The 16,048-nt window shown below is 44.0% G+C and overlaps 1 protein-coding gene across 1 annotated transcript in view; it reads left to right on the top strand.

The window, feature by feature from the left end:
* The window catches only part of LOC140198398 (lactase/phlorizin hydrolase-like), a 107,916-nt gene that overhangs the window by 14,199 nt on the left and 77,669 nt on the right, over positions 1–16,048 (top strand). Inside the window, exons 3-4 of the mRNA XM_072259490.1 lie at positions 7,428–7,536; positions 7,894–7,993. Of these exons, the coding sequence (XP_072115591.1) occupies positions 7,428–7,536; positions 7,894–7,993 (209 nt within the window). The remainder of the gene's footprint in view (positions 1–7,427; positions 7,537–7,893; positions 7,994–16,048) is intronic.

Here is a 16,048-nt window from a genome sequence, read left to right as displayed (position 1 = left end):
TTAGCTGATTGTGTTTCAGCTAACTGCAATCACGCATGCTGATTGCATGCACCTCCTCCTACTAACCTCTCCATTCATTGGAATGGTGTTCTCCACACTTATGTTGACTAGAGAATGATTGGCTCCAAAACATATTAAATTGAGCTTGGTTCATTTGGCAAGTAAGATCAAGGTGCATGAGAAGGTATTCTATACATACATTAAGATCAAGAGGATAACTAGGGAGAGGGTGGGACCACTCAAGGACAAAGAGGGGAATATTTGCTTGGATGCAAAGAATGTGAGTGAGGTACTTAATGAGTACTTTGCTTCAGTATTTACCAAGGAAAAGGACATGGACAATCAGGAGATCAGTGCTAAGTGCATAAATATGTTAGGATTTTTAAGGTTTAGGAAGAGGAAGTGTTGGGCCTTCTAATGAGCATTAAGGTGGATAAGTCCCCAGGGCCTGATGGGATTTTCCTCAGGTTAATGAAAGAGGTAAGAGATGAGATTGCTGGGGCCTTGATCAGTATCTTTGTGTCTCCTTTAGGCACAGGCAAGATCCCGGAGGACTGGCAAGTGGCTAATATTGTACCTCTATTTAAAAAGGAAACGAGGGAAAATCCTGGGAACTATAGACTGGTGGTGAGAGAGATTGATGAGGGGAGGGAAGTGGATGTTGTCCAGGTGGATTTTGGTAAGGTGTTCAGACAAAGTCCCTCATGGGAGGCTCATCCAGAATATTAAGATGTATGAGGTCAGCAGTGAATTGGCAGCTTGCATTCAGAAATGGCTTGTGCAGAGAAGACAGAGGTAGTGGTTGAAGGGACTTGCTTAAGCTGGAGGTCTGCATTTAGTAGTGTTCCGCAGGGATCTGTGCTGGGACCTCTCCTGTTTGTGATGTATATAACTGACCTTGGATGAAAATGTAGATGGGTGAGTCAGTAAGATTGCGGATGATACCAAGACTGGTGGAATTGTGGATAGTGTGGAAGACTGGCAAAGAATATAGCACAATATAGATCAGTTGCAGATAGTGGCAGATGGAGTTTAACCCAAATAAATGTGAGGTGTTTACCTTGACAGGGAAAATGCAAGGAGACAGTACACTATTAAGGGCAAGGTCCTTAACGGTGTTGCTGAGCAGAGAGATCTTGGGGTCCAAGTTCATATCTCCATGAAAGTGGCTACACAGGTCGCTAGGTGGTTAAGAAGGCTTATGGAATGTTTGCTTTTATTAGTCTAAGCATTGGGTTCAAGAGTCAAGATGTTGTGTTGCAATCTTATAAAACCCTGGTTAGGCCACATCTGGAGTATTGCATACAACTCTGGTCGCTTCACCACAGGGAGGATGTTGAAGCTCTGGAGAGGGTGCAGAAGACCTTTACCAGGATGCTGCCTGGTTTGGAGGGGATGTGCAATCATGGGAGGCTGGATAAACTTGGGTTGTTTTGTCTGGAGCAATGGAGGCTGAGGGGAGTCTGACAGAGGTTTATAAGATTATGAGAGGCATAGATAGAGTAGACAGGGATTATCTTTTTCCAAGGGTAGAAATATCTAAAACCAGAGGGCAAACAGTGAAGGTGAGAGGGGGTAGATGTGAGGGGTAAGTTTTTTACTCAGAGTGTCATGGGTGATTGAAAAACACTGCCTGGTTTGGTGGAGGAGGCAAAGACATTAGAGGCTTTTAAGTGATGTTCAGATAGGCACATGAATATGAGGAAGATGGAGGGATATGGACTTTGTGTAGGTAGGAGGGATTAATTTTGGGGGTTTTTTGATTTACTTTTTAGCTAGTTCGGCACAACGTTGTGCACCGAAGGGCCTGTCCTGAGATGTACAGTCCTATGTCACATGTTCAATGTGCACACAGCATTGTCAAAGGAAAACAGCATCCATCAACAGAGACCCCACCATCCAGGCATCCTCCCTTCACACCGCTGCCATCGGGAAGAAGGTACAGCAGCCTCAGGTCTCACACCACCAGGTTCAGGAACAGTTATTACCCCTCAACCATCAGGCTCTTGAACCAGAGGGGATGCCTTCATTTGCCCCATCACTGAACTGTTCCCACAATCTATGGACTCACTTTCAAGGACTCCTCATCTCATGTTCTCGATATTTAGTGCTTATTTTATTATTATTATTGTTGTTGTTGTATTTTTATTTTTCTCAGCTCAAGCTGGTTAAACCTGAGGCGAAGGATTAGCCTGGACTGGCAAAACCTGGATTAGCCAAGCACATTTATTTCTTAATTATTATTATTTCCTTTTTTTCTTTTATTTTGTATTTGCACAATTTGTTATCTTTTGCCCCCTGGTTGTCCACCCTGTTGGTACAATCTTTCATTGATTCTATTACGGTCATTGGATTTATTGAGTATGTCCGAGAGAATCTGAATCTCGGGGTTGTATATAGTGACATATATATACTTTATAATATATTTACTTTGAACTTTGAAATTTATGCAAACAATCTAGTTCTAATATCAATTGAGATTTCGATTTAAAATGAATATCTTTGAAGGTTAGGTGGTGAATTGGTAATGCCAATGTTTGAAAGCCATGCTCGCCTGGATTCAAGACCAATTTCAACCTGTGGATTATATCACTTAATATCTGTAACAGATCAGACAAATTTGCTCTTTCAGATGGACCCTTCAGGAAGTGAAACTTCAAAAGCAAAAAAAGATTTTTTACTGGAAAATCTGATGAAAATAAAGGTAAACTTATTATTTTTCAGAAGTGAGCTGTGAATGTTTTCATATAGATATAGAAATTAAAACAAAATAAGTATCTTGAAAATGAACACCATTGTTTGGCAAGAACATTGCTGATTATCACAAGCTGATCCTGCATCACCAAGTCGATAGGTATAAGGGTCTACGACAGTTTTCCCAGTACGGGCATAAGACCAAGTTTAGCTTCCTTCTGATATTTGAAATTCTTCAGTCTTGCAGGATTGGAAGGTTGAAAGATTGACCTAAGATTCTTTTTCCATTCTAGCTTCCGATATAGATTAACAACTTGTCCATTTTGAATCATGCCATCTATTTAGTAACTCCTTTCAGTTATATCTAATCCAATATCTACTGAAACATTAACTTCAGTCACCCCCTTTGGGAACCTCAGCTGTGGACCCTGTCATCACTGGGCCGACTATTGTGCTAGTGTATTATTGACCAATATGTGAATCATGTTTAGATCATGGAATCATATGGCACCAGGGACAGTTCCACCTCTTCAATCCAAATATTTACACTCCTTGATTCCTGAAATTCTCATTTCCTTTGTATTGGCTGAATTCCCTTTTATCTTCTGTTCAATTGACCACCATTCCATCATCACGGGCACAATCTTATCTCTCCTATAGTCTGGCAACCCAATTTGCAGAGCGTATTCCAGCTGTCACCTAATAATACTTCACAAAGTCATACCATAATCTCCCTGCTTATAGTCAGTACTCAACTAATGAAGACCTTCTCCATCTCACCTGTTTGTGCTGCCATCTTCAGGGTTATCTGGACATACATCAAGGGCTCTCTGTTCCTCAACAGGGCCCTACTATTCACTGTGTATGATTTATCTTAACTAGTTTTCAAGGTTTCAAAGGTAATTTAATGTCAGAGAAATATATACGATATATATCCTGAAATGCATTTTCTTCCCAACCATCCACAAAAACAGAGGAGTTGCCCCAAAGAATGAATGACAATTAAATGTTAGAACCCCAAAGTCCCCCCCCCAGCTCCCTTCCCTCCCGCACATAAGCAGCAGCAAGCAACAATACCCCCTCCCCACCAGCAAAACAAAAGCATCGGTACCCACAACCACGCACTCAAGCATGAGCAAAGCAACAGCAAAGACACTGACTTGCTGTTACCCCAAAGACTATATTGTTCACCCAGTATTCGACATACCACAGGCTCTCTCTCTCCCCCTAATAAGGGACAAAGATGTGTCTCAGTTTCACAGCGAGAGGGGAGACATAACAAACAACTCACTGGTTTGTGATGTTAAAAGTCTGTTGCATCACTTTTTCCCAAGCTCTGTGCCCAAAGATCTTAGGTTTCTGGGCACACAGCCAAAGATCTTCTGACTCTCACGACACACCAGTTTGTCAGGACACCAACCTTCGTTCCGCCCATCTCCAGAGCCTTGAGATCCTAGGCCTCCAAAGGCAAACCGAACTCTTAGACCACGCCCTTGGCATGTCGGATAACGGCCAGTCGTGAAACACCGAGACCGGGTCCCATTCCCGCAAAGAACCGAAGTCAGCGTGTAACTCCAGGTCAGGGTCTTCAAAAGAACTATGAAAGGAAGAATTAGAGACACTAAAGATGGAAATAGAACTGTTTCTGAAGTTGTAAGCGAAGGAGTCGCTGCTTAGTGCCATCTTCACTAGGCTCAAAATGTATCACAGACACACAGATTGAATTCCACTCATGCTAACAACTTATCAATATATTCTGTCGCTTAAAGACTACTCTTCTCCCAGCACGGTATACAGGCTTATAATCACATAAACAATTATAAAAAAATCATCTTCAACCATCACCCAGTGCCTTCCATAGCCCAGCAAACTTTGGTGAATATTATCCCTGGGTCTGACAGCTTGTAAATCCATTGACTCCCACAAGTACTTCGATTACACCTGCCTCCACTCTGCCTCCTGTAAAGATGACATTTCTTTTCTCAGTTTAGACCATATGAACATAAGACATAGGAGCAGAATTAGGCCATTCGGCCCATTGAGTCTACTCTGCCATTTCATCATGACCGATCCATTTCCCTCTCCAACCCATTCTCCTGCCTTCTTCCCATAACCTTTCACGCCCTGAGTAATCTAGAACCTATCAACGTCTGTCTTAAATACACCCAAAGGCCTGGCCTCCACAGCCACCTATAGTATAGCAACAAATTCCACAGATTCACCAGTGTCTGGCCAAAGAAATTCCTCCTCATCTTCATTCTAAATGGACATCCCTCTATTCTGAGGCTGTGCCCTTTGTTCCTAGGCTCCCCCACCATAGCAAATGTTCTCTCCACATCCACTCTATCCAGGCCTTTTAACATTTGATTGGTTTATTGAGATCCCCCCCTCATTCTTCTAAATTCCAGCGAGTAAAGGCCCAGAGCTATCAATTGCTCCTCATATGAGAAGCCTTTCATTCCTGGAATCATTCTCATGAACCTCCTCTGAAACTTCTCCAATGTCAGCACATCCTTTCTTAATTAAGGGGTGCGAAACTGCTCATAATACTCCAAGTGAGACTTCACCAGAGCTTTTCAAAGCCTCAGCATTACATCCTTGCTTTTATATTCTAGTCCTCTCGAAATGAATGCTAACACTGCATTTGCCTTCCTCACCACTGATTCAACCTGCAAATGAGCCTTTAGGGAATCTTACACGAGGACTTCCAAGTCCCTTTGTACCTCAGATTTTTGAATTTTCTCCCTAATTAGAAAATAGTCGATGCTTTTATTCCTTCTACCAAAGTGCATGACCATAAACTTCCCATCACAGTATTGCATTTCCCACTTCTTTGTCTATTCTCCTAATCTGTCTAAGTCCTCCTACGGTTTCCCTGCTTCCTCAACACTACCTGTCCCTCCGCCTATCTTTGTATCGTTCGCAAACTTGGACAAGAAGCCATCAATTCCATCATCCAAATCATTGACATATAACGTAAAAAGAAGTGGTCCTAACACAGACCCCTGCGGTCACGTTTTGGGTAGAAGGAGGATGTTGCAGATGCCCTAGAGCAGATGCCTCATCTTGAGAACAGATGCAGCAGAGATGCAATATTCGGAAGGTGCAGGATAGATACATCCCAAAGAGAGAATGAGGCACCTATGGCTGACAAGGGAAATCAAAGCCAACATAAAAGCAAAAGAGAGGACATACGATAGAGCAAGAATTAGTGGGAAGTTAGAGGACTGGGTAACTTTTAAACACCAACAGAAAGCAACTTTAAAAAAATATAAGGATGGAAAAGATGAAATATTCTTGCAAGCTAGCCAACAATATTAAGGAGGATACCAAACGTTTTTTTCAGATATATAAGGAGCAAGGGAGAGGTGAGAGTAGATGTTGGGCTGCTGGAGAATGACACTGGAGAGGCAGTAATGGAGGACAAACTGAATAAATATTTTGCATCAGTCTTCACTGTGGAAGACACTAGCAGTATGGAGGAAGGGCAAGAGTGCCAGGGGGCAGACTTGAGTGCAGATGCTATTACCAGGGAGAAGGTGTTAGGAAAACTAAAAGGTCTGAAGTCACCTAGACCAGCTGGACTGCATCCTAGGTTTCTGAAAGATTGTAGAGACATTAATAATAATCTTTAAAGAATGAATCGATTCTGGAATGGTTCCAGAGGACTGTGAATTTGCAAATGTTCCTTCACTGTTCAGGATGGGAGGAAGGCAGAAGAAAGGAAATTATAGACCAGTTAGCCTGACTTCAGTGATTGGGAAGATGTTGGAGTCGATTGTTAAGGATGTGGTTTTGGGGTACTTGGACGCAAAGTCATTGGGTATATTTAAGGCAGAAGTTGATAGATTGATAGGTTCTTGATTAGTCAGGGCGGGAAGGGATACGGGAGAAAGCAGGAGATTGGGACTGAGAGGGAAATGAATCAGCCATGATGAAATGGCAGAGCAGATTCGATGGGCCAAATGGCCTAATTCTGTTCCTATGTCTTATGATCTTAAGGAGGGCTCGCATATATTTCCTTCATTTCTCATATTTTGTTGTCAACCCCTCCCCTCCGCATACAGACCATCTACACACAAGTGGAATTTTACAGACTATTAATCTATTTTCTTTATTTTTATTTGGAGATACAGCACTGTACCAGGTCATCTGTCCCAACGAGCTCACACTGCCCAATTACACCTATGTGACCAATTAACCCACTAATCCATACATCTTTGGAATGTGGGAGGAAACCAGAGCACCCAGAGGAAGCCGACACAATCATGGGAGAACATACAAATTTCTCACAGACAGAAACCGGAATTGAACCCAGGTCGCTGGGACTGGAACATTGTGCGCTAAGTGCTACACCATTGAGCAGTCTTTTTATTGTCCTCTCAGATTTGCAGCCTTAATTAAATCTTTCCTCAATCACCCAAAAAAATGACGGATAAAATCGTTCTTCATTTTTATTAATCTTTGTGGTCTAAGTTCAAAGTTCAACTCTAGACAAGTGGAATAGTGGCATAAGATAACCTGAGTAGGTTGTAAACCACATGCCATGAACTGGAGTCAAAACAAACTGACTCCAGAAACAAATAGAACTGAGGCAAAAATTACTGGATACTGATTATTATTTTCATTCCTGCTTTTGGCTTCATAGTCTTTGCAATCAGTTTATCATTTGAAATTAAACTCAATTCTTTAAACAATTAAAGAAATAAAGTTGGTTTGTTTATATTTTGCAGAACATCAACAATGTTTTACCGATTGTTATCTATAACATAGATTTTTCACAATGCAGTGCTTCAAGCAACACAATGCATTACAGAATGGCATTAAATGAAATTGTTAAAGGTATGTGAAGAATCTTTGAACGCTGTGCACCACTGCCATTCAGGGTTTCTCCCTGTCCAACATAACCCACCCTTGTCCTGACAATCCCAAATCAAACATTTTGAGGTAATTAAAACTACCCAGTGGCTAAATGACATTTTGTTTTTTCTGGCAAATTTGACAACCCCCCCCCCCCCACCCCCTGCCCCCCCCCCCCCGCCGCTTGTGGCAGGCAGTTTGAGCCACTATGTAATGTAAAAATCCATTAAATTTAATCTTGATAAATGTATTTCAATTTTGTCTTTTTATTACTATGTACTGTGTGTTTTTGTTCAGAATCCTGAGTAATATTGCTGTATTGATTTTTCTCTTTGGCAGCTGTGACTGTGAATAAGGTTTCCATTGTTGGCTGTGATGCCAGTCCCTTTCTGGATAGTTTATCTCCATGTTGTCAAACAAACAATTCAGACACAGAAAGGTATTTAAATTGTAAAATACTTAAACTGCCCTTTCTATATAAATATGGTGTGGCTGTGTGAAATTTTGAAAAAAAAATCTGAATTGCATAAAGGTTTCATTAAAGATGCATTTCTCATTATGTGATTTATGAAAGAGAACTACTCCTGCTCCAGCAATGCAGTCAATCAATCAAAGAAACAGAAAGTAGTGAAAACCAATTGTCCTAAAAATTGAACTTAACATATCTATTGCATCCATCTCTGCTTCAGCTTCTTGCTGCTGAAACCCTGGACAGTATTCATATAGATTCCAGATTGCAAAGGTTCCATACTCTGCTGGCCATCCTACACAACCAACACAAACCATGACTCTGCTTATCCTATCATTCGCTGCCTCACTCACACTTCACCTTGTTGATCCTGACCTGTACTCAGCATTTCACCTTTACAATTCTGTCCCTTCTCTTTCAACGTGTCCATTCCATAGAGTCACAGCATGCTGACCAAGGTGCCCGCCCGAGGTCGTCCAAACTGCTCATGTTTGGCCAATATCGCTCTAAAGGTCCCCTATCCATGAAGCCATTCAAATGCCTTTTAACTGTTGTAATTGTACCTGCCCCCACCAGTTCCATGACAAATTAATTCCATGTACACGCCAGCATGGAAGTGCAGTGGTAAATGTAATGCCGCCACTGTCCGTAAGGAGTTTGTATGTTCTCCCCATGACCGCAAGGGTTTTCTCTGAGGGCTCCGGTTTCCTCTGAGGGCTCCAGTTTCCTCCCATATTCCAGTGTCAGTGGGTTAATTGGTCTGTTGCGTGTAAGTGGGTAGCAGGGGCTTGTGACACTGCTGTATCTCTAGATTTAAAAAACTACCAGCAACTATGTGAAAAACTTGACCTTTACACCTTCTCATTCTCTGCTTAAATCAGTGTACTCTGCTAATCTAATTGTAAAATCCCCTAAACTAGTCATAGTCATAGTCATAGTCATACTTTATTGATCCTGGAGGAAATTGGTTTTCGTTACAGTTGCACCATAAATAATAAATAGTAATAAAACCATAATTACTTAAATAGTAATATGTAAATTATGCCAGGAAATAAGTCCAGGACCAGCCTATTGGCTCAGGGTGTCTGACCCTCCAAGGGAGGAGTTGTAAAGTTTGATGGCCACAGGCAGGTATGACTTCCTATGACACTCAGTGTTGCATCTCGGTGGAATGAGTCTCTGGCTGAATGTACTCCTGTGCCCACCCAGTACATTATGTAGTGGATGGGAAACATTGTCCAAGATGGCATGCAACTTGGACAGCATCCTCTTTTCAGACATCACCGTCAGCGAGTCCAGTTCCATCCCCACAACATCACTGGCCTTACAAATGAGTTTGTTGATTCTGTTGGTGTCTGCTACCCTCAGCCTGCTGCCCCAGCACACAACAGCAAACATGATAGCACTGGCCACCACAGACTCGTAGAACATCCTCAGCATCGTCCGGCAGATGTTAAAGGACCTCAGTCTCCTCAGGAAATAGAGATGGTTGTATAAACTGGAAAGATGCAATGAATCCCTATCCTATCTATGCCGCTCATAAATTTAGAAAGGCCAGTCTGTTGATCTCTCAGTATCCTTTGGCTCCAGGGAAAACAGTGGCAGTCTATTGAGTCTCTCCATTTAACAGCCCCAGTCTATTGAGTCTCTCCATATAATAAACAGACCCAGCCTATTGAGTCTTTCTATATAACTGCCCCGGTCTATTGACTCGCTCCATATAACAGCCCTAGTCTATTGTCTATTCATATACCAGCCCCAATCTATTGAGTCTCTCCATATAAGAGCCCCAATCTTTTGAAAACGCAAACAACAGGAATTCTGCAGATGCTGGAAATTCAAGCAACACACATCAAAGTTGCTGGTGAACGCAGCAGGCCAGGCAGCATCTCTAGGAAGAGGTGCAGTTGACGTTTCAGGCCGAGACCCTTCGTCAGGACTAACTGAAGGAAGAGTGAGTAAGAGATTTGAAAGGGGGAGGGGGAGGGGGAGATCCAAAATGATAGGAGAAGACAGGAGGGGGAGGGATGGAGCCAAGAGCTGGACAGGTGATTGGCAAAAGGGATATGAGAGGATCATGGGACAGGAGGTCCGGGAAGAAAGATGGGGGGGGGGAACCCAGAGGATGGGCAAGGGGTATATTCAGAGGGACAGAGGGAGAAAAAGGAGAGTGAGAGAAAGAATGTGTGTATAAAAATAAATAACGGATGGGGTATGAGGGGGAGGTGGGGCATTAGCGGAAGTTAGAGAAGTCGATGTTCATGCCATCAGGTTGGAGGCTACCCAGACGGAATATAAGGTGTTGTTCCTCCAACCTGAGTGTGGCTTCATCTTTACAGTAGAGGAGACGGTGGATAGACATGTCAGAATGGGAATGGGATGTGGAGTCAAAATGTGTGGCCACTGGGAGATCCTGCTTTCTCTGGCGGACAGAGCGTAGGTGTTCAGCAAAACGATCTCCCAGTCTGCGTTGGGTCTCGCCAATATATAAAAGGCCACATCGGGAGCACCGGACGCAGTATATCACCCCAGCCGACTCACAGGTGAAGTGTCGCCTCACCTGGAAGGACTGTTTGGGGCCCTGAATGGTGGTAAGGGAGGAAGTGTAAGGGCATGTGTAGCACTTGTTCCGCTTACAAGGATAAGTGCCAGGAGGGAGATCAGTGGGGAGGGATGGAGGGTACGAATGGACAAGGGAGTCGTGTAGGGAGCGATCCCTGCGGAATGCAGAGGGGGGGGGAAGGGAAAGATGTGCTTAGTGGTGGGATCCCGTTGGAGGTGGCAGAAGTTACGGAGAATAATATGTTGGACCTGGAAGCTGGTGGGATGGTAGGTGAGGACCAGGGGAACCCTATTCCTAGTGGGGTGGCTGGAGGATGGAGTGAGAGCAGATGTATGTGAAATGGGGGAGATGCGTTTAAGAGCAGAGTTGATAGTGGAGGAAGGGAAGCCCCTTTCTTTAAAAAATTGCTGCTTCCTGCACGCATGCGGAGCTCGTTGACTTTATTAACTTTGCCTCCAACTTTCACCCTGCCCTCAAGTTTACCTGGTCCATTTCCGACACCTCCCTCCCCTTTCTAGATCTTTCTGTCTCTGTCTCTGGAGACAGCTTATCCACTGATGTCTACTATAAGCCTACTGACTCTCACAGCTATCTGGACTATTCCTCTTCTCACCCTGTCTCTTGCAAAAACGCCATCCCCTTCTCGCAATTCCTCCGTCTCCGCCGCATCTTCTCTCAGGATGAGGCTTTTCATTCTAGGACGAGGGAGATGTTTTCCTTTTTTAAAAAGACTGGGGTGATATACTGCGTCCGGTGCTCCCGATGTGGCCTTTTATATATTGGCGAGACCCGACGCAGACTGGGAGACCGCTTTGCTGAACACCTACCCTCTGTCCGCCAGAGAAAGCAGGATCTCCCAGTGGCCACACATTTTAACTCCACATCCCATTCCCATTCTGACATGTCTATCCACGGCCTCCTCTACCGTAAAGATGAAGCCACACTCAGGTTGGAGGAACAACACCTTATATTCCGTCTGGATAGCCTCCAACCTGATGGCATGAACATCGACTTCTCTAACTTCCGCTAATGCCCCACCTCCCCCTCGTACCCCATCTGTTACTTATTTTTATACACACATTCTTTCTCTCACTCTCCTTTTTCTCCCTCTGTCCCTCTGAATATACCCCTTGCCCATCCTCTGGTTTCCCCCCCCCCTTGTCTTTCTTCCCGGACCTCCTGTCCCATGATCCTCTCGTATCCCTTTTGCCAATCACCTGTCCAGCTCTTGGCTCCATCCCTCCCCCTCCTGTCTTCTCCTATCATTTTTGATCTCCCCCTCCCCCTCCAACTTTCAAATCTCTTACTCACTCTTCCTTCAGTTAGTCCTGACGAAGGGTCTCGGCCTGAAACATTGACTGCACCTCTTCCTAGAGATGCTGCCTGGCCTGCTGCGTTCACCAGCAACTTTGATGTGTGTTGCCCCAATCTTTTGAGTCTCTCCACATAAAAAAACAGCCCCGGTCCATCGAGTCTTTCAATATACCAGCCCCAGTCTATTGAGTCTCTCTATTTAAAAAACAGCCCCAGACTATTGAGTCTCTGCATATAACAGCCATAGTCTATTGAGTCTCTCCATGTAACAAACAGACCCAGTCTATTCAGTTTTTCAATTAAACATCCCCAGTCTATTGAGCCTCTCCACATAACAGCCCCAGTACATTGTGTCTCTCCATATGACAGCCCCAGTCTATTGAGTCTCTACATATAAGAAACAGCCCTAGCTTGTTGAGACTGTCCATAAAACAGACGCAGGCTATTGAGTCTCTCCATAAAGCAGTCCCAATCTATTGAGTCTCTCTATATAAGAGCCCTGGTCTATCCATATACCAAAAGGCAGCAGTCAACTGAGTCTCTCCATATAATACACAGCCCCAGTCAATTTAGTTTCTCCATATAGCATCCCCAGTCTATTGAGTCTCTCCACATAAGAGAGCCAGTCTGAATCTGCCTGCATAACAAACAGGGCCAGTCTATTGAGTGTTTCCATTTAAGAAACAGACACAGCCTATTTAGTCTCTCCATATAACAAACAGCCCCAGTCTATTGGGTGGCTCCTTTTAACAGTCCCAGCAGAGAGTCTCTCAATGTAACAGTCCCAGTCTGAGTCTCTCCATATAAGAAACTCACCAGCCTATTGAGCCTCCCCATATAACAGCCCCAGTCTATTGAGTCTCCCCACATAACAAATAGCCCCGATCAATTTAGTCTCTCCATATAACAACCTGCCCCAGTCTATTGAGTCTCTCCATATAACTGTCCCACTCTGAGCCTCTCCACATAACAAACAGTCACAGCCTATTGAGTCTCTCCATAAGAAGAAAGAGACCCAGCCTACTGAGTCTCTCCATATAACAGTCCCACTCTGTGTCTCTCCATATAATAAACAGCCCAGTTTCTTGTCTCTCTGTATAACAGCCCGTCTATTGTATCTCCCCGTATAACAGCCCTACTCTATTGTCTCGCCATTTAACAGCCCCTATCTGTTGTGTCTGTCCATCTAACACACCCAGTGTATTGAGTCTGTCCAGGTAACAGACAGTCCAGTCTATTGGATCTCTCCATATATATGTACCACCATATAGATCCTCTCCATATAACAGACCCAGTCTGAGTAAAAAGTTTGAAGTTAATTACTCATCTCCTTCTACCTTAGGCCATGAACTTATCAATCACCCTCATAAGTCCCAGTCTGAGTCTCTCCATATAAGAGCCCCAGACTAATTTGTCTCTCCATATAATAAACAGCCCCAGTCTACTGAGTCTTCAAATATAACAGCCCTAGTCTATTGACTCTCTGCATGTACCAGCCCCAGTATATTGAGTCTCTCCATATAAGAGCCCTAGTTTATTGTCTATCCATATACCAGCCCCGGTCTATCAAGTCTCTCCATATAAGAGCACCAGACTATTGAGACTCTCCATATAATAGCCCGAGTTTATTTTGTCTCTCCATCTGACAAACAGCCCCAGTCTGTTGAGTCTCTCCCTCTAACAGTCCCAGTCTATTGTGGCTCTTCATATAACAAACAGCCTCAGTCTGTTTTGTCTTTCCATATAACAGCCCCAGTCCATTGTGTCTCTCCATATAACAGTCCTAGTCTATTGTCAGTCCAAATAACAGTACCAGTCTATTGTGTCTCTCCATATAACAGCCCCAGTCTATCGAGTTGTGCCACGTAACAGTCGCAGAATATAGAGTCTCTCCATATAACAAAGAGTCCAGTCTATTAGGTCTCTCCATATAACAGTCCCACTCTGAGTCTCTCCACATAATACACAGCACCAGACTTAGTCTCTCCGTGTAACAGCTCCTGTCTATTGACTCTCTGCATTTAACATCCCCAGTCTATTGAGTCTCTCCATTTAACAGCCCCAGTCTGTTGTGGCTCTCCATATAACAAACAGCACCAGTCTATTGAGACACTCCCTATAACAGCCTCAGTGTATTGACTCTGTCCATATAACAGCCCCAGTCTATTGAGTCTCTCCATATAACTGTCCCAGTCTATTGAGTCTCTCCATATAACTGTCCCAGTTTATTGTGTCTCTCCAAATAACAAAATGCTCGAGTATATTGAGTCTCTCCATATAACAGCCCTAGTTTATTGTCTATGCATATAAAAGCCCCAGTATATTGAGTCTCTCCATATAAGAACCCCAGACTATGGAGACTCTCCATATAACAGCCCCAGTCTATTGAGTCTTTTGATACAACTGCCCCAGTCTATTTAGCCTCTGTATTTAACAGCCTAAGGCTATTGTGTGTCTCTCCATATAATAAATATCCCCAGTCTATTGAGTCTCTCCATATAACAAACTGCCCCAGTCTATTGAGTCTCTCCATTTAACAAACAGCCCCAGGCTATTGAGTCTCTCCGTATAATAAATATCCCCAGTCTACTGAGTCTCTCTAATTAAAAACCCCATTCTACTGATTTTCTCCATATAACAGACACAAGCTATTGCGTCTCTCCATATAATAAACAGCCCCAGTCTTTTGAGTCTCTCCAAATAACAGCCGCAGTCTATTGAGTCTCTCCACAAAATAAACAGCCCCAGGTTATTGATACTCTCCATTCAACAGCCCCAGTCTGTTGAGTCTCTCCATATAATAAACAGCCATAGAGCAACACACATCGAAGTTGCTGGTGAACACAGCAGGCCAGGCAGCATCTATAGGAAGAGGTACAGTCGACATTTTGGGCCGAGACCCTTCGTCAGGACTAACTGAAAGAAGAGCTAGTAAGAGCCGAGCCTACTTCTTCAGCAAGGACTCTTCCACCCCCAACGATAACCCATTCCCCCGTCTTCAACCCTCCTCCTCTTCATGGACACCCCGCTCTGGTCTTCTGCCTGCTCTGGATCTCTTTATTACTAACTGCCGACAGGATATCAACCATCTCGACTTCACCGCACCTTGTTCGCATTCCAACCTTACTCCTTCTGAACGCTCTGCTCTCCACTCCCTCCGCACTAATCCTAACCTTACTATAAAACCTGCTGATAAGGGGGGTGCTGTTGTAGTCTGGCATACTGACCTCTACCTTGCTGAGGCACAGTGACAACTCGCGGATACCTCCTCTTATTTACCCCTCGATCATGACCCCACTAAGGAGCACCAGGCCATTGTCTCCCACACCATCACCGACTTTATCCGCTCAGGGGATCTCCCATCCACTGCTACCAACCTTATAGTTCCCACACCCCGCACTTCCCGTTTCTACCTCCCGTCCAAGATCCACAAATCTGCCTGTCCCGGCAGACCTATTGTCTCAGCTTGCTCCTGCCCCACCGAACTCATTTCTGCATACCTTGACACGGTTTTATCCCCCCTTGTTCAATCCCTTCCTACCTATGTTCGTGACACTTCTCACGCTCTTAAACTTTTCGATGATTTTAAGTTCCCTGGCCCCCACCGCTTTATTTTCACCATGGATGTCCAGTCCCTATATACTTCCATCCCCCATCAGGAAGGTCTCAAAGCTCTCCGCTTCTTTTTGGATTCCAGACCTAACCAGTTCCTTTCTACCACCACTCTGCTCCATCTAGCGGAATTAATGCTTACTCTTAATAATTTCTCCTTTGGCTCCTCCCACTTCCTCCAAACTAAAGGTGTAGCTATGGGCACCCATATATATTGGCGAGACCCGACGCAGACTGGGAGATCATTTCGCTGAACACCTACGCTCAGTCCGCCAGAGAAAGCAGGATCTCCCAGTGGCCACACATTTTAATTCCACATCCCATTCCCATTCTGACATGTCTATCCACAGCTTCCTCTACTGTAAAGATGAAGCCACACTCAGGTTGGAGGAACAACACCTTATATTCCGTCTGGGTAGCCTCCAACCTGATGGCATGAACATTGACTTCTCAAACTTCCACTAATAGCTCACCTCCCCCTTGTACCCCATGCATTATTTATTTATATACACACATTCTTTCTCTCTCTTTTTTTT

This window comes from Mobula birostris, chromosome 5 (assembly GCF_030028105.1).
Source record: "Mobula birostris isolate sMobBir1 chromosome 5, sMobBir1.hap1, whole genome shotgun sequence".
In the NCBI taxonomy this organism is placed as follows: Eukaryota; Metazoa; Chordata; class Chondrichthyes; order Myliobatiformes; family Myliobatidae; genus Mobula; species Mobula birostris.
The sequence above is the reverse complement of the archived record's forward strand: the minus strand, read 5'-3'. Positions and strand labels throughout refer to the sequence as shown.